At 39.3% G+C, this 24579-nt stretch overlaps 1 protein-coding gene across 1 annotated transcript in view; it reads right to left on the reverse strand.

The window, feature by feature from the left end:
* Rnf24 (ring finger protein 24) overlaps positions 1–24579 on the reverse strand; it is a 49910-nt gene that overhangs the window by 9913 nt on the left and 15418 nt on the right. The window contains exon 2 of the mRNA XM_028878604.1: positions 3738–3887. Within this exon, the coding sequence (XP_028734437.1) occupies positions 3738–3880 (143 nt within the window). The 5' untranslated portion in view covers positions 3881–3887. The remainder of the gene's footprint in view (positions 1–3737; positions 3888–24579) is intronic.

Consider the following 24579-nt stretch of genomic DNA (forward strand, 5'->3'; position numbering starts at 1 on the left):
ACCCTTCACTGGCCCTATTGGGCCTTTTATCACTGATCAATGTAGATTAGCTATGTCGGCTTTCAGGCTCATGCATGGGTTGCTTGGTGCACCCTCCTTTGTGTTTGGTTTCTTCCAATCTATAGTCCCTAACTGGGATTCTTTTTGTATCTAGTTACAGAAATGTCTGCCTAGCCAAAGATTAAGAAGTTAATTCTCCTGAAGCCAATGTTTGAAAACAAAAACCTGTTACCACAGCACTTAGGAGACAGTGGCTGAAGGATCAAAAGTTCAAGGTTGGCTACATAAGACATTCTCAAGGCCATGTCCCACATTCTGAAAAGTCATGTACTATTTTACCTATTACATTTAGAGCTGAGATCCACCTGAACCTAGACTTTATGTGTGTTGTGAGGTAGGGTTCTAGATTTTTTGAAATCCCTATCCTGGTTTTTACTGACTTTATAACATTCATTAAGATCCTCTTTTCCCTAAGAATGCAGTAGTTATGTGTCTGATATCAACTGCCATATGCAACCTGTGGATTTCTCACAGACTCTGCACACTGCCCCAGTGGTCCACCTTCCTGTCCTTGCATACTGGTTCCAATGACATCCCTCAAAAACTCCGAACCCTTGCTTGATCTGGGGTGACTGGTATCCTTAGAGATACCTTAGGCAGGATTTCCTTAGGCAGAGACAGGAAAGAGGCCACGTGACCAAGTGATTGTAGAGCAGAGGATAAACAGCACCCATAAGCCAAGGAAAGCGAGAGACTGCTGTTTGTGACCAGAAGCCAGGAAGAGGCCTCCATGGACAGGCCCTAGGGGACATTCTGCTGTCTGGACTCTGTTGAGAGGACCACAGGAAACTGTGTCAATACTATGCTAATAAAATGCTCTATTCTAGGGGCTGGAGAGATGGCTGAGCAAGTAAGAGCACTTTCTGCTCTTGAAGAGGACCTGCGTTTCATTCCCAGCACCCACATCAGATGGCTCACAACTGATTATAATTTCAGTTCCAGCACTATCTGGCCTCCACAGGCACCTGCATTCATGTGGTGCACATAAATTCATGTAGGTACATGCACATAAAAGACTTTTATTCTAAAACAAACATACAAAATGTATAGAGTCTCTCTCTATTTTTTATTTGAGGCAAAGTATTACTATGTAGTCCAGACTGGCTTTGAACTTAAGAACTTCCTGCCTGAGGACCCTGCACCACCATGCTCGGTTCACATATACTTTTGCCCTTGTTTCCCAATTGAACCATAGTATAGTTACCACAACTAGAAAAGTACATGGCAGAATACTGACAGGACATCGGCCAACTATCAAGAATAGGCCCCATCTGAATTCCACAAGGTTTTTTCACTCATGCCCTTTCCTTAGCAATAGTCTAACTTGGGATCCTATTTTACACCTTATGTCTCTGTAGCCTCCATTATCGGGGCAGTTCCTTAGCTGTTCAAACCATTGACACTTAACTAAAAATGGTCAGTTCAGGTATTGCCAACCATAAAGTCACTACTACTGTACCCTTTCTGACACAATCTTGGGGAGATAAGTTAAAATCATGTCCCTATCTTATTTTTCACACAAGCTTCTTTCCACTATTAGCATCCACCTCCCTTGCCCAGTGGTCCTAATTCTTTGTATATTTAATTGGAATTCACACATAAGAGTGAAGGCAGACATTTATGGCAGCACCCAACTTTAATCCCAGCACTCAGAAGGCAGAGGCAAGGAGATCTCTGAATTTGAGGCTAGCCTGGTCTATATAGCAAGCTCCAGGCTAGTCAAGGCTGAAAAGAAAGATCCTGTCTGAAAACAAGAGCAAAACCCCTAAATTTACACAATTTATTTTAGTCTATGCTTTATGGGCTAAAATCCAATATAATTATTATTTGTTGCTCAGGTGTACTGGGACTAGACTATACCTTAGTGATCGAATGCTTGTCTAGCATGCATGAGCCTAGTCCTGAAAGGGGGGAAGGGGACTTGATTTATAAATTCTTTTTGCTTTTACCTACCTATGACTAGAATCCTAAGCTTCTATGCAGCAGTTGTTTCAAACACTTGCCCTCGCCTTTGAGACAGGGTCTTGCTGTGTAGCTCAGGATGGCTTTGAACTCAGGACCGACTTGCTTCATCCTCCTGAGTATTATTAGGACTGTGTGTGTGAGCCACCTGGCTCTCCTAATATATTTTTTGACAGAGTCTTACTCTATCCCGGGCCAGCCTGGAACTCACTAGAGAGCTGAAGTAGCCCTTAGCCTGCTGAGTGCTATAAGGCATGACCATCATGCCCAGCCAGGAAAGATTTGCCACGAAGAATGTAAAATCACATGTCAGATTATCAGAAACTACAGCCAGGTGGCCCATACCTGTAACAATCCTGCAGTCAGAAGGCTGAGGCAAGAGGAGCAAGAGTTAAGGCTAGCCTGAGCTACAGGGTGAGATCCTTTCTCAAAACAAAACAATAAAAACTCAACCCCACAAATACACTCACTCCATGTTGTTTAACTCTAAAAAAAAAAAAAAAAAAAACTCTTTGAAGAATATCATTTATTTTATTATTTTTTTGAGACATGGTCTCAAAATATAGCTCTGGCTGTCCTGGAACTCACTCAGATCTGCCTGCCTCTGACTCCTGAGTGCTGGGACTAAAGGTGTGTGCCACCACCGCCCAGCCTGGCCTTAAATTCTTGATCATGTTGGCTCCTCCTTGAAAATGCTAAGATTACAAGTATTTGCTACTAAACTTGGCTTACATATAAAGTTAGTTTGGGCTTTGAAAATTAGGCTCAGCCGGGCGGTGGTGGCGCACGCCTTTAATCCCAGCACTCAGGAGGCAGAGCCAGGCGGATCTCTGTGAGTTCGAGGCCAGCCTGGGCTACCAAGTGAGTTTCAGGAGAGGCGCAAAGCTACACAGAGAAACCCTGTCTCAAAAAACCAAAAAAAAAAAAAAAAAAAAAAAAAAAAAAAAATTAGGCTCTATTTCATGATGTAAAAGATAAAAGTGTTCAGATAATATCAACTCAGCCAGGCATGAATCATCAGTGACAAAATCTATCATCTCACCCCAAGTATATAGGGTCCCTTCTGTCCTATGTCTCTGTGTATGGGTAATGTTTGCAGTGTGGAATGTTTAGTGTGTTATGCAGATAAATAATTACATGAATACCCAACAGAGGTGTTTAAAGTCTTGAAAGATAAGCTGCAAGAGGCTTTTTAAGGCATAGCTTTTGTCTTAAGACATTGTCTTCTGACTCATGATGACTTCAGATGACAGTGATACAAAATGCCTTCTACAGGAGCAACTTCCGGTAGACTAAATCAGGACACTAGAGGCAGAGGCAGGTAGATCTCTATGAGTTCAAGGCCAGCCTGGTCTACATAATGGGTACGAGACCAGTCAGGGATGCACAGACTGAGGCTCTGTCTCAAAACAAAACTTAAAAAGAGAAAGTAGATTAAATCTTGGAAATGATGATGATGTAAGTATATCTGGATGGGGTGCTAATATTGTGGAAGAGCTACTGAAAACCATTTTTTACTACAGAGTAAAACACCTCATCAGCTGATAGGATTGAAGATCGCACAAAAGTGGGTTGCTGAACACCAACTCACAGTCAAAATGCTAAGCTACTATGGCCTTAGAAAGCTGGCCCATTCTTACACATATTTTGACCTTATGGTAGAAATAACTGTTTAATGTATTCTGAAATATCAGAAAACAATAAAAATTGCTTACCTAATCAAGTAGCAACAGAAGAGTAAACTAAGGATGAAGACAAATACAGCAGTGCCAAAAACCACAATGTATATGTTGAGAGGCAGATTCTGGAATCCAATATTAGGCATCCTGAAGTTGTAATGTGGGAAATCTGAGCTCATGGATGAACTGTAGGAAAGAAAGAATAGAAAAGAATTAGGTGTGGACAGACGTGGTGGTACATGTCTGTAATCCCAGCCCTCAGGAGAAGGAGGCAGGAAGATTGCTATGAGTTTGAGGTTACCCAAAGCTACATAGCAAGACGGTAAAAAAAATAAAACAAAAGAAAAAACCGAAACATACCAAACCCCTCAACACCCCAAAACAAACTCCTAAACTCTCTTAGAACCAAGATGGCATTATATATTCATACATGAAGAGGCAAAAGTTTTCTAATGCTTGACCTGAACTAAAATAAGCTAAAGTATTAGTATTCTTGTCCTTCCTTCTTTATCACACCAAATATTTATTAATTTTATTAGATAACATAAAGCATTTCAGTTTACATTCATTCATAAGGCATTTCATGAAATAATGCCAGTAATCAATCAACACAAAAGCCTCAAAGTACAAAAAAATTAAAACTTCTCAGATTACTTAACTTACTAACTCACCCCCTTATGTAGCAGTATTTACCTTATAACTTACCAGTACTTATAATGGTAATATAAGAAAATAACTCGTGTGGATTGGCCATGTGGCAAGCCCGACAACCCAAGCTCCATCCTGAGAACCCATGTAAGGGTAGAAAGTGGACTCCCTGCTGTGGCACATGACATGCACAGTAACAATAACCCACGAACTTCTCAGAAAGACGGGATTAAATAATTATATAGCATCAAATGTTAATTTGGTAGTTTCTCAAAAAAAAAAAATTGGGCTTGGTAATATACACTTTTAATTCCTGTGCTCAGAAGCAGAGGCAGGTGGATTTCTGTGAGTTCAAGGCCAACTTGGTCTACACAAGGAATATCTAGGCTATCCAGCAATACATAGTGAGAGTCTACAAAAACAAAACAAAACAAAATGAAAGGTTAAATAGGATTATCATGTGATATATCCCAAAGTTCTAAAAACAAAGTCACTATTCACTGTTGCTCAAAAGTGGAAAAGCCTAGATGTCTATTGAGATGAAAAGGTAAACAATTGTGTTGTCACTTACAATGGAGTTCTAGTCAGTCATAAAAAAAAGTGGACTGAATTCTCTGGGAACCCACCGGCCAGGGAAGCAAGTAAGCTAACTGCAGATCTTCACCTCTCCCTCCTCTCCTCCAACCCAGTCACCCAGTCTCACCCCAGCTCTGTAGGAGACCATCTGCTGTGGCCTCCCTTCCCTCTCTGTGCCCCTGATCTCCAGCACATCACACAGATCTTCCCCTCCAGCCATTCCCCCTGCTCTTCTCTTTATCCCAGCCCTTAAGTACACCAGGCATCTCCTGGGAAACTGCAAGCCAAGCCTGCCAGAGAAGCAAGTAGGCTAACTGCTGATCTTCACTCTCTCTGTCTCCTACAAATCCAGTTCTCCAGTCTCACCCCCAGCTCTTTGGCAGACTACCTGTGTGGCCTCTCTTCACTCTGCCTCCTTTCTTGGGGGACTAAGCAGACTGTAGTGGAACATCCTGCTTTCTTTTCTCCTGTGAACCCCTTCAAACCACTCCCCCAAACCCATCCCCATTCCCAAGTGTCAGCTTCCAATGCCTAGAAACACATTTACTTGGAACCCCCAGTGGTCACACCTAGCAGGATCCCAGAAGAATTTCCTACTAGGCAGCACACAGATATCACACTCTCCTAAGAACCAGAGAGGAAACAAAAACCAAGGAACAAACACCCACAAACAAAGGCAAGGTATCGGCACCTAGAATTACAATCATCACAAACGCAGATGCCTAGACACCACCATAAAAACACAATCAATAACAGCCAGGACAACAGGTCTCCACTACAGCCCACCAACCTTGCTACAGTAGGCTCTGAGAACTGCAACACAGTTGAGACACAGACCAAGGGCTTTAACGGTCTTTATAAATATGATAGAGGATCTTAGAGAGGAAATGAATAAATTCCTTAAAGAAATCTAAGAAAACACAAACAAAAAGTAGAAGGAAATGAGTATAACAATTCAAGACCTGAAAGTGGAAACAGAATCAATAAAGAAAGCCCAAACTGAGGAAAACCTGGAAATGAAAAATTTAGGAACATGAACAGGTATCTCACAGTGACAAGCCTCACCAAGAGAATACAGGAGAGGGAAGAGGCATTGAGGACATGATAGAAGAAATGGATACCCTGGTCAAAGAAAATGTTAAATCTAAAAAAAAAAAAAAAAAAAAAAAATCCTGGCACAAAATATCCAGGAAATTTGAGACACTATGAAAAGATCGAATCTAAGAAGATTAGGAATGGAGAAAGAAGGAACCTGGGGCAAAGGCACAGAAAACAGACCAGATAAGAAAAGAAATTCCTCTTGGCACACAACAATCAAAACCACTGAATATACAGAAAAAGAAAGAATATTAAAATCTGCAAGGGAAAAAGATCAAATATAAAGGTAGACCTATTAGAATAACAACTAACTTCTCAGTGTAGACTTTAAAGCCTAATGTAGAACAAAAAGATGTTTTACAAACTGAGACCACAGATGCCATCCCAGACTACTATACCCAGCTAAACTTTCAATCACAATAGATGGGAAAAATAAGACATTCCAAGATAAAACCAAATTTAAGCAATATCTACAAATCCAGCCCTATAAATGATGCTAGAAGGAAAACTTCAAACTAAAGAGGTTTAACCACACCTAAGAAAATACAAGGAATAAATTGGAATATTCCCTTACACTGTGTGAATATATGTTGCTATGATTGGTTTAATAAACAAGCTGACTGGCCAATAGCTGAACAGAATAAAGTTAGGCTGGACAGCCAGATTAGGAGAATGCTGGGAGGGAGGAAGAAGGGCAGAGTCTGGAGTTGCCAGGCAGATGCAGAGGAAGCAGGAGATGAATGCTAATAAAGGTACTATCATGTAGCAGATGCAGAGTCTGGAGTTGCCAGGCAGATGCAGAGGAAGCAGGAGATGAATGTGACACGTTAATAATGGTACTGCCATGTAGCAGAGCATGAATAAGGAATATGGGTTAACTTGAAATGTAAGAGCTAGTTAGTGATATAACCTGAGCTATTGGCCGAGTATTTATAATTAATATAAGCCTCAGTGTGTTTATTTGAGAGTGACTGCGAGGCAGGAAAATTCTGCCTACACTGCTCCATCGATAACTCTCAACACCAATGGTCTCAATTCCTCAACAAAAAGGCACACACTAACAGACTGGACAGAAAATAGGACCCATCCTTCTGCTGCATCTAAGAAACACACTTTAACATCAAGGATAGACATCACCTCAGAGAAAAGGGATGAAAAAAAGATATTCCAAGCAAATGGACCTAAGAAGCAATCAGGTGTAGTCATTTTAATGTCTGACAAAATAGACTTCAATCTAAAATAATCAGAAAAGATAAGGAAGGACACTACATACTCAAAGGAAAAATCTACCAAGAGGACATTGTAATTCTTAACTTCTATGCACCAAACATAAGGGCACCTAAATTCATAAAGGAAACACTACCATAGCTTAAATTACACATTGACTCTCATACAGTGATAGTGGGTGACTTCAATACTCCACTCTCACCAATAAACAGGTCATCCAGACAAAAACTAAACAGAAATATTGGAGCTAATGATGACATAAACCAAATGAGCCTAGCAGATATTTATAGAACACTCCATCCAATCACTAAAAAATATACTTCCTTCTTAGCAGCTCATTGAACACATACTTGGACACAAAGTCAAGTCTCAACAGATACAAGAAAACTGAAATAACACCTTGCATCCTCTCTGACCACCATGGATTAAAGCTGGATTTCAACAACAACAGAAACAAAAGAAAGCTTACAAACTCATGGAAATGGAACTCACTACTGAATGAAAAATGGGTCAAGACAAGAAATTAAAGAAATGAAAAACTTTCTAGAATTGAATGACAATGAATATATACAACATACCCAGACTTATGGGACACAATGAAGGTGATTCTACAAGGCAAGTTCAAAGCACTAGGTGCCTACATTACAAAAAAGGAGAGATCTCATACTAGTAAGAGTGCACTTGAAAGCTCTAGAACTGAAAGAAGAAATCATACTCAAAAGGCAAGAAATATAAAACCCAGAGCTGAAATCAATAAAATAGAAACAACAGTAATAATAAAAACAATACTAAGAATCAATGAAACGAAGAGTGGGTTCTTTGAGAACATCACTAAAATTGACAAATTTTACTTAGCCAAATGAAAAGGCAGAGAGAGAAGAAGCAAATTAACGGACATCAAGGAAATCCAGAGAATCCTAAGGACAGACTTTAAAATCCTGTACTACACCAAATTGGAAAATCTAAAAGAAATGGATAACTGTCTTGTGTACACATACCACTATTGTAGTTCAATCAAGATCAGATAAGCAATTTAAACACACTGATAACCCCTATTTATTACTTCTATTTAGAAGCAGTAATTAAAAGTCTACCAATAAAAAAACCAAACAAACAAAACAAAAATGGGGGCAGATGGTTTTAATTCAGAATCCTATCAGACTTTCAAAGAATTAATACCAATACTTCTCAAATTATCCCACAAAATAGAAACAGAAGGAACTTCGCCCAATTCATTTTATGAGGCCACAGTTACGCTGATACCCAAACCACATAAAGACTCAAATAAAATTACAGACCAATTTCCCTTTTGAACACAGATGCAAAAATTCTCAGTAAAATACTTGCAAACTGAATACAAGAACACATTAAAAAGATCATCCATCCACCATGATCAAGTTGGCTTCATCCCAGAGATTGGGGGGGGGAGGCAGGGAAGGTTCAACATATGTAAATCCACAAATGTAGTCCATTATAAGCAAACTGAAAAACAAAAACCACATTATCATCTCATTAGAATCAGAAAAGGTCTTTGACAAAATCCAACACTCCTTCATGATAAAGTCCTGGAGAGATTAGGGATACAAGGGACATACCTCAACATAATAAAGGTCATTTACAGCAAGCTCATAGCCAACATCATCTTAAATAGAGAGAAACTCAAAGCAATTCACTAAAATCAGGAAGAAGACAACACTATCCATCTCTCCATATCTATTCAACACAGTACTTAAGTCTTAGCTAGAGCAATAAGACAATTGAAGGAGATCAAGGTTATACAAACTAGAAAGAAGTCAAAGTATCTTTATTTGTAGATGATATGATAGTATATGTAAGTGGGCCTAAAAATTCCACTGGAAACTCCTACAGCTGATAAACACTTTCAGCAAAGTAGCTGGAGACAAAAATCAACTCACAACAACCAGCAGCCTTCCTATATACAATTGACAGACTGAGAAAGAACTCGGGGGGAAAAAACCTTTCACAATAGCTTCACATAACATAAAATACCTTGGGGTAACTAACCAAGCAAGTGAAAGACGTGTATGATAAAAACCAAGACACTGAAGAAAATAGATCTGTACGATTAATACAGTAAAAATGACCATCCTATGAAAAGCAATCTACAGATTCAATGCAATTCCCATCAAAATTCCATTCACAGGTCTTGACAGGACAATTCAGTTTCATATGGAAACAAACACACACACACACACACACACACACACACACACACACACACACACACACACACACGCGCGCACACACGCACACAACAAAACAAAAAACCAAGGATAGCTAAAACAATCCTAAATAATAAAGGAACTGCTGCAGGTATCATCCATCATCCCTTACCTCAAACTGTACTACAGAGCTATAGTAAAAAACAGCATGGTATCGGCACAAAAACACACACATTGATCAATGGAATTGAAGACCCAGGCATAAATCCTCACACCTATAGTCACCTGCTTTTTGGTAAAGAAGCCAGAAATACACACAGGAAAAAGGCAGCAACTTCAACAAATGGTGCTGGTCAAACTGGATGGCTTCATGTAGAAGAATCCAAATTGATCCACACTTCTCACCCTGGATAAAACAAGATCTCAATATAAAAACATACACTGAACCTGATAGAAGAGAAAATGGGGAATAGCCTTGAATGTGTTGGCATAGTAAAGACTTTCTAAACAGAACACCAATAGCACAGGCACTAAGATCAACAATAAATGAAACTGAAAAGCTTCTGCATGGCAAGGAACACTTTCATTTGAACAAGGTGGCAGTCTACAGGATGGGAAAGATTTTACCAATTACAAAGTTGATAGAGGCTAATACCAAAATATATAAAGAACTTGAAAAAAAAAACTGGATATTAAGAAAACAAACAACCCAATTTAAAAATGGGTCCAGATCAGATCTAAATAGAGCATTCTCAAAAGAGGAAAATCAGATGGCTGAGAAACACTTGAAAGAAATGTTCAATACTCTTAGGGAAATGCAAATCAAAACTACTTTGAGATTTCATTTTACACCTGCCAGAATGGCTAAGATCAATAACATGCTGGCAAGGATGTGGAGCAAGGGGAACACTCATCACTGCTGGTGGGCCTGCAAACTTGTTCAGGTACTAACTACAGAATTCAGTGTGGTGGTTCCTCAAGAAGATGAGAATTGACCTACCTCCAGATTCAGCTATACCACTCTGGGATATATATACCGAAGGACGCTCCATCTTACCAAAGACACTTGCTCAACCATATTCATTTAATAGCCAGAAACTGGAAAATTAACCTTTTATTTATACTATCAATTTTAAAAGGACAGAAAAAGGGCTGTTCAGTGGTCCAGAGCACTGGCTGCTCTTCCAGAGGTCTTGAGTTCAATTCTTAGCAACCACATGGTGGCTCAAAACCATCTATAATGAGATCTGGTATTCTGGCATACATGCAGGCAGAAAACTGTATGCATAATCTTTAAAAAAAAAAAAGAACAGAAAAATACTGAAAATGAACTGGATAATTCAACTTTAGAAGAACAAATCATGTAAGCCAGAAGAAATAAAGGGAAAACCAAAAATAGATGAACTAAGAAAAAAAATTAAGCAGTTTGAGTCAACTAACCAAATAAAACATTAAAAAGAAAAGATTTGTTATATTGAGATCTTTAAAAAATTAGTGAGAATTTGAGTATTAATTTCATAATTTAGGTGAATGGACTTTATAGGTATATAAATAGCCAAACTGAAGCCGGGCGGTGGTGGCGCACGCCTTTAATCCCAGCACTCGGGAGGCAGAGCAGGCGGATCTCTGTGAGTCGAGCCACCTGGACTACAAGTGAGTCAGAAAGCGCAAAGCTACACAAGAAACCTGTCTTGAAAAACCAAAATAAAAAAATAAAAAAATAAATAAATAAATAAATAAATAAATAAATAGCCAAACTGGCTCAAGAAGACCTGACTTTAAAAATGTCTATTATCTGTCACTGACCACCTTAAGCATCCAGGCAAGCACTCAACAACTAAACTGCATTCTTACACAGCACAAGACTGCTTGGGGCTGCATGGCCATTCTGCAGGCTGCTCTACTGCTGCATAATTGGGTGGGTGCCATTTTTACAGTCTACAGAATGCCTGTGCGTCTGAGCATATGCCAGTAAGTTCCCCTTAGTCACAATTTTCACCGCTTCCTGTCACTTACTGTGTTTGTATTGCTATTTTTCCCTAAGGAGAGAAATATTTCTGCCTGTATTCAAATAAAAGAGAAGAAAGAAGGTGTTTGCCACCATGTCCAGATAGATAGATTTGTATATTTTATTCAAACAAATTTATATTTTTCCAAGTTTATATACGTATGTGTGTACACACACACACACACACACACACACACACACACACACACACACATTTAAAATTACATGTAGTATTTTCTAAACTGGTTGTTTTGAGATAGAAGAAGGCTACTGTTTTTTCTTAGCCTACCCTAAAAGGTTAAAGATAAATGCAGCTACTGCTGCTATCTAGGAAATCTTAAAGCACCTGAAGTTTACTTAGCTCTGAGCAAGAGAAGCTAGCTGTAAAACACACATAAAAGCAACTGAACAGAGGGTTTAATGTGTGCTTTTTACTTATATGTCATTAAAAACAATTACAAAAACACGTCAACAAGTAAAACTACTTTTAACTTGCTGATCTGTAGTTCATCTTCCTGATAAGTAAACCAGCAGTTCCAGACTCTGCAATTTCATGTGTTCTAGCTTAACCAAAGGTAGTCTTAGCAACCAATGAAAAGAGAAAACCAGGCCAGAGCCCTCCGGTTTATGTTGCTAGTGCAGGAACAAGTGCAGAAGAAAACATTCATTCTTGCTGACACCTGGTGATGGGCCACAATGCAGTGGATAGGCTGGTACCTGGCCCCACCACAGTGACCAGAGCCTTCCAGAATCAGGTAGCAGCTCTCAGTCTGCCTTGATTAACTACTCCGTCTACAGCCAACTCTCTTCCACAACAGAGGCCATGAAACACATGGATTGCTACATAGGCTTGACACTATTTCACTAGAGAATATAGAAATTTACTTTGAGTTTTATTTTTATTTTTGAAGCAGGGTCTTGCCCAGGCTGTCCTTGAACTTCAGATCTTGCTGTTTCAGCTACCCAAGCACTGGAATTAAAGGCCCGTGTGGATTATAATATGCACAGCTGGAACTGATTTGTAATACAGACAAAGCCTAGAGGATATTCAGAAACTGAAAGAACTGATAGCATGAACTGCTTTGTTGAGAAAGTAAGAAACATGTGCTGGTTGGTTTTATCAACTTGACATACCTGGAAAGAGAGACTCTTAATTGAGAAAATGCTTCTATAATATTGGCCTGTAGGCAAGTCTGTGGGGCATTTGCTTGAGTAATAATTGATGTGGGAGGGCCCAGCCCATTGTGGGCAACGCCACCCCGGGCAGGTGGTACTAGGTTGTATAAGAAAGTAGGCTAAGCAAGCCATGAGGAGTAAGACAGTGAGCAGCACTCCTCCAGGGCCTCTGCTTCAGGTCCTGCCTCTCAGGTTCCTCCCTTATGTTCCTACCCCGACTTCCCTGGATGATGGACTACAGGCTGTAAGAAGAAATAAACCCTTCCCTCCCCACATTGCTTTTGGTCATGGTGTTTCACATGCAACAGAAATTCTAAGACAATAGGGAAGTATTTATATTTTGTATCTTGAAATTGGTATGCTACAAATATAGTTTCAAAATGCAACATTTTAAAGTAAAAACAATCAGTGATGACCAATATTTGTTTATATCTTCACATAAAGACTTAAAAGGAGACAGCGCTGGAAATCATGTGTATGAAGTGTAAATTACATATGTTTGACTAAATATATCTTTCTGCCATGTCACCCAAATGCCAAAAACTCCAAGTTCTCCAGAAAGCACCTCTATACTAGGGAAGAAATGCTTTCCTTTACTTTAACCCCAAATTCACTTAGATTATGTATGCTAACAATTTTGTTTCTCCCAAGAGAGTCCCCTAAGGAAATAAGTGAAAATCTGAGGCCCAGCTCTGCGATGTAGCCCCTTCAGAGACGGTTCTGCACTGGCAGGTGCTGAGCCAGTGCCTAAGATGGTGTCTCTGGTGGCACCAGGGCCACGTATCTTTCCAGATGCGCTAGTCTCTACCACTTGAAGTTCAAAGATCTCCCTCTGCATTCCAGATTTTACAACCTCCTGTATTATTACTTCCTTTCTGGACACAGAGATCAGGTTCTATGGGAATAAGATTTCCGGCAAAAAAAAATTTTATCTCCTAAGTGCAAGCAGCTAAGCAAGACAATTGCCTGGTATTTTATAAACATTTCTCTACACTGAGTGGGTCTGGGGTCATTCTTCTTATTCTTTCTGGTGAAGAAGCTGACATACCAGCCTAGTAGTGCAGCCTGCAATCCTAGCACCTCAGTGGGGCCGAGGCAAGACCGCTGTGAGACTCAGGCCAGCCTGAGCAACCCAGTGAGACTGGGTCTCAAAAAGTAAAAAAAGGACTAGGGAAAATACAGTTTAGTGGTAGAATGCTGTGCAAAGCTCTAGTCAATCTCCAGTATTTAAAACAACAACAAATGATGGACATCTGGGTGCTCTGTCTTCAGGTGCCAAGTCTGGAAAAGAAAAGAAAAATAAGCCCCGCCACAGACTCAATCACAAGCAGAAGGCTTTTCTCTGCAGCAACTTATTTCTGTGACTTCTCCACTGCATTCCCATCCCATCCTCATTGTCTAGAGGAACAAAAACCTGCACTACTGCAATGTAGATATTTGTCTCATTTCTAGTTCAGTGTGGATCCTTCCCATTTTACTTCACTCATAAATCACCTCATTATTTTGATCCTACTTTTTTTCATTAAAAATGCTGTAAGGGGGTTGGCGAGATGGCTCAGTGGGTAAGGTTGCCTACTGCCAAGCCTGGGCTCGATCCCTGGGACCCACGTGGCGGAAAAGAGAAAACTGACTCTTGTTAAGTTGTTCTCTGACCTCCACATACACTCAAATAAGTAAGTAAATGTAAAATAACAGTAACAATGTAAAAAAAGAATGTTATAAAAGTTTTATTATTTTATTTGTATTTTGCTTTTAAGAAAAATTAAAAATTCTAAGCAGAGCTGGCTGTGAGGCAAAAGGCTTTAGTCTTAGCACTCAGTATTAGAGACAGGTGGATCTCTACAATTACAGGCCAGCCAGGGCTATACAGTAAGAGCCGGAAGGAAGGAAGGAAGGAAGGAAGGAAGGAAGGAAGGAAGGAAGGAAGGAAGGAAGGAAGGAAGGAAGGAAGGAAGGAAGGAAGGAAAAAAGGAAAAAAGGAAGGAAAGGGAGAGGGGGAGAGGGAGGGAGGGAGACAGAGAGAGAGAGAGAGAGAGAGAGAGAGAGAAATCAATCTGGGGTTGGAGAGGTGAATCAGCAGTTAAGAGCACTGGCCACTCTTCTAGCACCCACATGGCAACTCAGAACTGTCTATAACTTCAGTTCCAGATCTGACACCCTCACATAGACATATGCAGGCAAAACACCAATGCACATAAAATAAAAATTAATCATTTAAATCAAAACAGTTCCTTTAATAGTCTTTATCCTCCCCTGCTCTGTAAATGGTGATGCTGATCCTTTTGCTTTTGGGCTGTTTCTGCTGCCACTGATCCCTCCCGGTATGTATCCAGCTCTCCCCTTGGCTGGTATTGCCTAAGTAATCAAGCCTGAGCAGCTGCCTTTCATTTGTGTACTGTGACTGGAGCATGAGTGTTTGCTATTCTGATGGGTTTTTACTCTGCCCTATTCCAAGTGTCATTCTTTATTGTTGTTGTTTTGTTTTTCGAGATATGGTTTCTCTGTGTAGCCCTGGCTGTCTTTGAACTCAGTCTGTAGACCAGTCTGGCCTTGAACTCAGATCCACCAGGCGTGTGTTACCACAGTCCAGCTGAAGTGTCAATTATTCTATGTGTCAGTTTCATAAAGACCCACCCTCTTCTTTTTATATAATGAAGTCTCCATTAAAATTTTTAAGAATCTTGTCAGACCTTTAAAAGACTTCAATGTGGTGATGATGGACACAAATTACTCGTCTCCTATTCTCTTCTGATTTGTCTCAGGCACACAATGCATACACTATATTACAAAGAATCTATTTATCAGCCTTTAATTATTCGATCCTATTTGATTAATGGTTTTACAACCAGCTTGGTGAAAGTTCTTTTCTGTTTGCTTATTTTTTTTTAAGACATGATATCCTTATATAAACCTCAGCCTTAAACTCACAAGCTTCCGACTTCTTCCCAAGTGCTGAGGTGTACACTTCTACGCCTGGTTCTAAGTGCAGAACTTTAAAATTCCATCCATCCATCCATTTTGAGACAGGTTCTCTCTATATAGCTCTGGCTGGTCTGAACTCAGATATGCAGACCAGGCTAGCCTCAGAGGCACAGAGATCTGCTTTCCTCTGCTTACTGAGAGCCTGGATTAAATGCATGTGCCACCACATATGATCTAAGTGCAGAATTCTTAGATTGGTAAAAGCAACAATAACCACCACCATCCTGTAACGCTTAAACAGCACAGAACACAAACTGTAAAGGAGGGTTTCGAAGTCAGTTACACAAAGGACTGAAAAGATCAGAAAGCTGTTGGTTACTGTCATAACCATTATACTACCACTGCTAGTAGGCACATCTTGCCAGGCATATGCAAGGTCCAGTGATAGCTGAGACTTCTGATGCATTCCTTCCCTAGCAGCCTGCCTAGCATCTTCTGGCACAACATAAGGTAACCATTTGAGAGTTTCCTGGTCATACATAGACTGTATGGATTCCACTGGTGTCTTGGACTTTATATTTTATATCTGAGGCTTTCATATCTGAAATTCTCTTTCTAGTGTCATGATTGTCAAAGCCCTAGACACTGGTTTGAGTGGGTTACAATAATGTATAAGTAAAATCCTGTAGTAAGTAGACTACAATAGTCAACTTAATGCTTCACGAGTCTTTATCCTATTGGTTCAAGTTCACATGGCTAATGAATAAAATACTGAAAATTTCATAAACACAGTTATAAATATATCGTTTATGCTTCTGATTGCACTTAATGCAGTTATATAGTTAATTTAGGAAAGGTTCCAGAGAGAAAGAGAGCCAGCCTAACCTGTAATCCATAAAACTGACAAATCTTGCCCAGTGGTGGTGATGGCGCAATTAGTTCCAGCACTGAAGAGGCAGAGGCAGGTGTGTCTTTGTGAGTTTGAGGACAGCCTGGTCTATAGTACAGAATGAGTTCCAGGACAGTTAGGGCAACACAGAGAAATCCTATCTCAAAAAGCCAAAAACAAACAAACAAAACAACCCCCCCAAATGACAATCTTTTTTTAATATCAATTCTTTTTTTTCTTCATTTTTCTTTATTAAGAAATTTTCTACTCACTCTCATACCACCCACAGACCCCCCCTCTTCACTCCTCCCACCCCCAGCCCTCCCTCCCATACCACCCCACATCCCCACATCCCTCAAATCAAGAAAGGTCTCCCATGGGGAGTCAGCATTATATCAATTCTTTAAGATGGTAATCAGAGTGAGCATTCTGCATAGTGCTTTATAGTTTAGGACTAGGATTTATATATGAAAGGTTCTAAGTCTTCATAATCGGCATAAATTGAGTACTTTATTTTCTAATATAGAGATGTAAAAACAAACAAACAAACAGGCTCTAAGAGTAAGACTGTCTGCCCAAACTGAAGCCATTAGTGAATCCCACACCTTGACCCAAACTTCCCCAAGATCCTACTGCCCCGTGGACTTTGTAAGCTTGCATGAAACTGTCAGTGTTGGAACAGATGCACAAGTGAAGCAGCCTGTGACTGCTTCCTGTGGCAGTGAGCAACTGATAAACCCTAGGTCATTTGCACTGTATTTATATAGCCTCAAGAAAGGCCCATGTGACAAGTTTCTAGTAATAATTCTGAATGAGGTATATATCTAAAACTTTTCCAAGGCCAGGCATGGTTGTATACACCTTTAACTCTAGCACTTAGGAGGAAGAGGAGGGTGCATCTCTTGAGTTGGAGGCTAGCCTAGTCAATATAGTGAGTTCCAGGACAGCCAGAGTTATTTGGAGATCCTGACTCTGAGAAAAAGCAAAACCAAAAATGTTTTCCAATAATTTTATGCTTACAGAAAAGCTGCAGAGTTCCCATACTCTTCACTTAGCATCACCTAATATTAAATAACATCTTTCATTAGGAAAGGAAAGGAAGACTGGTACAATTCTATTAAATAAACTATAGACTTCATTCAAACTTGACTGATTCTTCCATTAATGTTTTCCCATTTTAGGGATCTAATCCAGGATCACACCTTGTATTTAATGTCACTCTTTAGTCTCTTCCAAAATATGACAAAGAACTATGTATTTTAAATAGAAATTAATCAAGGTTCATTTTATTCTGAAAATATGGCATTTCTTCAGGAAATATCACTGAACACTAAACACTAGCCCTGGGAATTACTGGACCTATGTGACAACTAAGAAAATGTTGTGAATTTAGAGCCAGGGTGGCTCTAAAGACAGAAAAAGAGCCCTTCCTTCTTCAGTGTTGTGTGTGCACTGGAGGGGATGACGTGTGTGGAGGTGTCTGTGTGTCACACTGTGCACACGGAGGTCAGGACAGCTCTGTGGAGTCACTTCTCTCTTTCCACCTTTACACGGGTTCCAGGGACTGAAGTCAGGTGGCCAGGCTTACACAGTGAGAGCTTTCACTCTCTGAGCCATCTCACAGGTCCCTGAGAGCCTTCTCTAAAGTCAAGAAAATGGACTGTGATAACCTGAATATCAAGTCAGCTGCACTTAAGACACCTGTCAATAAAACAAACCAAACCAACAATTAGTCCTAAGTTCCTCGAAAAGCACAGGTCACCAGATAGAAATCAATATTTAAACTTTGTTTAATGAAGCAGTCATGAAAGATTTAATTTGTTTTTAAATTAAAGGACTTGACTTTGTTCAGTCTCTAGACAAAGTAAATTAATAATTTTATTAATAACTAATTCAAGTATACAAAGGATATTAAAAGGCACTGGGTTTTCTCTCCATGTGGACTCTCTTTTCTTACTGATAGCATCAAAGCATGCTGAGTTAAGTGATTCTATTTAAAATTCTGAACCCCAGAGAAAGTTTAGTCTTTACATAATACTCAATTATTACATATTGAATACATATATATTCAAGCTGCTTTAGAAGTGGCTAAGATCCTCTAGGAAGCTCCCTAGGTTCTCTTATTCTTGAGACTGAGGGTCTAGCACATCAAGTTCAGGACTTTACTGCTGATGATTAAACCCAGGGCTTCAAACATGATTAAACCCAAGGCTTCAAACATGCTAAATGCATTCTGCCACTGAGTTATAATGCCAGCCTTACTGGTGAGTTCTCAATTCCTAGAAAAGATACTAGTTTTTCAGAATCCATTACAGGACCTGAAAATCACTAAAGAGGAAAAGTACTAGAAGAAATAAAGCATATTTACTAACAGCAACATAAAGTTTAATAAACTATAACCACATTTAGAATGGTACAAAAACAAAAAGTTGAAGAGTCTATCACTGAATAGGCTTTAAAAAGACAGAAAACAATGTGAACAATGTTTTAGAAATTCATTAGCAGAATAAGGTAAATCAGTGTAAGCCTCATGGTAGTACTTAGAATCCAAGCAAGGGTCACAATAGTGACATGCATTAACCTCCCAGGCTCCAGCTTCACTGTCCCTCCTACCAGGATGGTAGCCACAGGGAAGTGTCCATTTCCTACCCACAGAAGAGGATAGCTACAACATCTAGCCAAGGATATACCTCCTAAATGGCAAGCATTCATCATGGCATCAAGGTTAGTTTTGGTTTAAATGCATGGCTGGCTTTTTGGGTAGGGGTGCAGTTAAATATAAAATTTTCAAGTTAGTAATCATGTTGGCTGAAGTCACATCTTCCTGGCCCACTTTGGGTCACAAATAGACTTCTTTCTTTTTTTTTTTAATTTATTTTATTTTATTTTTTTTGGTTTTTCCAGACAGGGTTTCTTTGTTGTAGTTTTGGTGCCTGTCCTGAATCTTGCTCTGTAGACAAGGCTGGCCTTGAACTCACAGAGATCTGCCTGGTTCTGCCTTCTGAGTGCTGGGATTAAAGGTGTGCACCACCACCACCACCACCACCACCACCACCACCACCACCACCACCACCACCACCACCACCGCACAGCTTAGACTTCTTTCTAAAGCAACTGGCTTAGAGTATTAATTTTGAGGCACAGATATTAGCTGAACATTTTTTTCCAACAAGTTCTAGACAGCTGATGTATATAAACTAAAAACAAATCTGTTTTTTAACCTTAATTTGTAGAAGGAAAACCCATGACTAACTCAGCAATCCTCAAATGTCTCTCTCTAAATCCAAAGTATGAAGGCTGCTTTTTGTTGTTTTTTTTCGAAGCAGGGTTTATCTCTGTGTAGCCCTGGCTGTCCTGGAACTCACTCTGTAGATCAGGCTGTCCCTGAACTCAGAGATCTACCTGCTTCTGTCTCTTGAGTGCTGGGACTAAAGGTGTGAGCCACCACCACCACCGACTGAGGCTGCTTTTTATTGTACTTTGACACTTAGTGATAATAATCTCCAATTTTTAAATATTAAATCCTAGGCACTACACCCAAATATCTCCTTCTTGTCTTCTAGAATCACTTTGTTCTTTTACAAAAGATCTAAGGAGATTTTGTGTGTGTGTGTGTGTGTGTGTGTGTGTGTGTGTGTGTGTGTTGCTGAGGACTGAACCCCAGATCTCTTATATGCTAGGTAGGCACTGTACTGAGCCACAAACCCAACCTAACTGTATGCTTAAGACAATTTCAGGCAGAGTATGGAATCCAAGCAAGGGTCAATGAGGTAGGGATGAAATACATTTCTTCTGGGAGAATAGTTCTGCTTTTATATTTTAAAGCATCCTGAGAAGGTGCCAATCATTCCAGAATGATGAACAATCTCTCTCTAAACAGTTTTTTAATGAGTCAAGTCTTGCAATGTCATTACTCCTGGAAGCTTTCTTCTCTTTATATAATAAAAACATTTATATGATTGGTATTATAACCATCATCGCACAAAGCACTATTATTTGAATTTTACAGATGGATATATTAGAAAGTTCTGAGTTCCTCCTACTACAAGACTATTAGAACTGATGAAGCCTTAAAGGCAAATGCCCCAGCAAGGTAACTATCTGGGTTGAGTCTATTCTCTACTGATTATTTTCCTTAGGAGTTACTGAGCTCCGTGGAAAGTTCAAACAAGTTATTTCATAAGAGGCTGGCTCATAAATCATATCAGTTCTAGGAAGTGTCTTTCAGACTTATTCCTTACAGTAACCCACTACAGAAAAAGGAATGATTTATCCTTTTTGTGTTTTCTTTTTGAGACCAGGTCTTGTCATGTAGCTCTGGCTAGCCTGGAACTTGGAATATAGACAGACTGTCCTCAAACTTGCCATTCTCCTTCCTCAGTCTCACAAGTGCTGAGACTACAGGGGATAGACACCACACCTGAGAAGGACAAAATATCCTGTTTTAAGATTTATTTTTATTCCTTTTAATTACATGTGTGTGTACATGTGTGCACACTCACACATTCACAAGTACAGGTGTCCATGGAGGCGAGATACCCCTGGAGTTGGAGTTACAGGCAAATGTAAGCCAAATGACACACTTGACAACTCAATTTAGATGCTCTGCAAGAGCACTACTTACCCTTAACCACTGAGCCCTCTCTCCAGTCCTGGGAATGACATACTAAGAGATATTTCTTAGACTAAGTTGGGAGCCTTTTTTCTCTAAAAGAAAATCAGTATTAGGTATTAGAAACAGAATCCTTCTTTAGAGGAAGAGGTAAATGAAGAACGTCCTTGGTTTTCTCTTATGATTAACAAGATAATGTCACGGGCTGGAGAGAGGGCTTAGCAGTTAAGGGCACTGGCTGCCCTTCCAGAAGACGAAGTTCAAGTCCTAGCACCCGCATGCAGCTTACAAGCACCTCTAGCTCCAGTTCCAGGGGATCAAACATCCTTGTTCTGGCCTCTGCAGGCATCAGGCATATATGTGACACACAGACATATATGTAGGCAAAACAGTCATACACATAAACTATGTAAATAAATAAAAAGATTGTGGCAGAGAATGATAGTTTGCTTGCCCTCCTCTCCTGCCTCCTGCAATGTCTGTCTTCCTTTCCTTCCTGTGATTAGATTTCTATGTGGGCACATGTCTACACCTCCCAACTCTCCTTGCAGTTGTCCATATCTTAGTTAAGATACATGGAATGGATGCACATGAAAGTGTCTAGAAATCATGCTTATCAAAGCAATGACAACTGTCTTCTACTCTATACTTCATCCCTTTCTCTACCTTGTGTTCTGTAATGTAGATGCCACATCACCAATCTACTCAAGAAGGGCTGGAAATATAGTTCACTGGTCCAGTACTTGCCCAGCATGCACAAGTTCTGGGCTCCATTCATAGCATGACAAACAGGAAGAGGATGGGGTTACCCACAACTTGAAGGTGGAATGGCAAGAAAGAAATGGGGGTGTTTGGTATTAAAGTCTCTTGCTCCATAATTCTTCATACTAGACCTGTGACAACTTTTACATTCATAAAGAAATTTTAATCGTTTTTTAAAACACTTGTTTTAAGAGATTTTTTTTTGTCAATGGTAGCAGATCCCATCTCACACACTTATCATCTAGGTCAGTTCTATTTTTAAATTATTTTGTATTCACAGACATCAGGAAACCAGATCATAGATCCTAATCTAGTTCAGAAAAACACACTTTTTGCTAAGATCATATGTTCCCTAGCCCTGTGTTCTGACACATTATATAACTAATTAGAACACAGAAAATTTGATGTTACAATGATCTTAACATGATAGTGGAGGTAGTCTGGAACCATCAGCAATACATTTACTAATTACCTAACTACCTCTATCTGACTCACATATATCCTGATCCCAAAATCTCATGCATGCTGCAAGTTGAATATCACTTATCTGAAATCATTGGTACCAGAACTTAACAAGCTTTGGATTTTTTTTTTTTTTTTTTTTTTGGCAGATTCTGGAATAATCTCCCCACCCCCTCTCTGTGTTAGGTGTGTAATGTGAAATACTGGGGATAAGACACAAGTCTTAAAAAGTCACTTGTATTTCTATATATTGAATAGACATAGCTAAAGCTGATTTTATTCAATTTTTTACAGTATCTATAATGTGACTGTGACCAGTCACAGGAGGACTTGTATCATTAAAAAAAAAAACTCAATTTTCGGAGCATTTCAGATTTTCAGATTAGGGATACTCAGCCTGTCATACACAATAGTTGGTTGTTCAAAATAAAACATTTGAGTTCTCATCTCATAAAACTCAATAACTAGAAATGTAGTGTGTAAGCCTAGAAATTTTATCAATAATGTCTAAGTTATGCAGAACAGTGAACAGAAAAACCAGTTATAAAGGAGGGAAACAACAAATAAAAATGGCAGTGGTGCAACCAAGTCTCACATTATTACCCTGTATACGGAAAAATATGCTGACAATCATGACATTAATCTTTTCCATTCTCTACCAGAACACCATTCTTTATACCTATAGCAACTATTTAGAGAGCATTCCTCATCATTTGTGACTGAAAGTGAGTCATGGCACACATGTCAATTTTCTTTATTGACAAAAATCATTCCATCTGTTCCTCCTATAGGTCAGTATGCTTCTGAGAACTTTAATATTTCAAAAAGGTAACTAAAGTGAACCTTGAAAACATCATTGGTAAGTCAAACAAACCAGTCCCAAATTGCCACACAGTATATGACTCCATTTATATGAAAGACTGAGAATAGAAATAGAAGACTGGCCATTGCTTAATGTAGAAATATAGAGAATAGCTAGAGGAATGCGGTTCCTTCTTAGTTCAATGATAGTGTTCCCAAATTATGGTGATAAATGCCCAACTCTAGGAACAAACTAAAATCCAATGAACGTACATTTAAAGATTTTACTTATTTGTGTATGTGTGCCTATCGTGTATGCAGGTGCCCAAAAAAACCCAGAAGGTGCTGAATGCCCTAGAACTATAGTTATATATTGTGAGCTGCCTGAGGTGGGGGCTGTGTACCCAACATGGGTCCTCTGCAGGAGCACTAAAAATTCTTTTGGTTGTTTTAATTTTTTCCCCCCAAGACAGGGTTTCTCTGTGTAGTCCTAGCTGTCCTAGAACTCACTCTGTAGACCAGGTTGGCCTCAAACTTACAGAGATCCACCTGCCTCTGCCTCCCAAGTGCTGGGATTAAAGGTGTGCACAATCACTGCCTGGTTTAAATTTTTATTTTATCTATGAGTGTTTTGCTTGCATGTGTGTATGTGTACCACATATGTGCCTGCAGAAGTGAGGAGGCACCAGATTCCCGGGAACTGGTGTTATAGATGGTTGTGTCACTGTGTGGTACTAGAAACTGAACCTGGGTCCTCTAAAAAAGACCAGGTGCTCTTAATGGCGAGGCCATCTTTCCAGCCTAGAATTGAATCATACATTTAAATAAACAGACTATGAAGGTGTAAATTTTATTTTACAAAATAAATTTATTTGAATAAAGTTATTCAAAAGAGAGGGTGAAGAAGAGACTTTAAAACAAGTATTAGAAATTATACATATAGAACCTCCTAAAAAGATGAAAAAGTGCAAAATGAAGTTAAGTAGGAACAATTTTCAGCCCTTTGATCAGGCACATCTTGGCAGCCTGGCAGGCAAAGCTAGTTGTATATTTGCAAAGGCTATCTGTTCTGTGTTCATTCCTTCCAATGTATTAGCCCTCACACAGCAACAATTAATTATTAGGACAGTACTTTGTTAAGAGAACTAAATTACATTCACAGTAACTCGATTATTTAATTGTAATTACTTCCATCTGAGACTAAGAACACAGTTAATAAGTAAGTCCAAAATTTGTTCAACTACCATATGCTGTATCACTCTGCTTTTTTCTGTTTTCAACAACATAAAAATCCATGGAATTTACTGTGAAAAAATGTGTAAGTTTGATGTTTAGGAGAGTTGGGAGTTAGCTAATAAAAGTCTAATGCAAGCTCTACTTGATTTCATTGCATTTATAGGAAGTTAGCCTGTGGAAAGTATTGAAATGCCAAAGAAGTTCCCGTTTAAGTTTTATAGGGACTTTTCAGTCAGATCATATGAAAAATGTCAGAAAAAGAATATTAAAATGACAAC

Source organism: Peromyscus leucopus, chromosome 4 (assembly GCF_004664715.2).
Source record: "Peromyscus leucopus breed LL Stock chromosome 4, UCI_PerLeu_2.1, whole genome shotgun sequence".
Lineage (NCBI taxonomy): Eukaryota > Metazoa > Chordata > Mammalia > Rodentia > Cricetidae > Peromyscus > Peromyscus leucopus.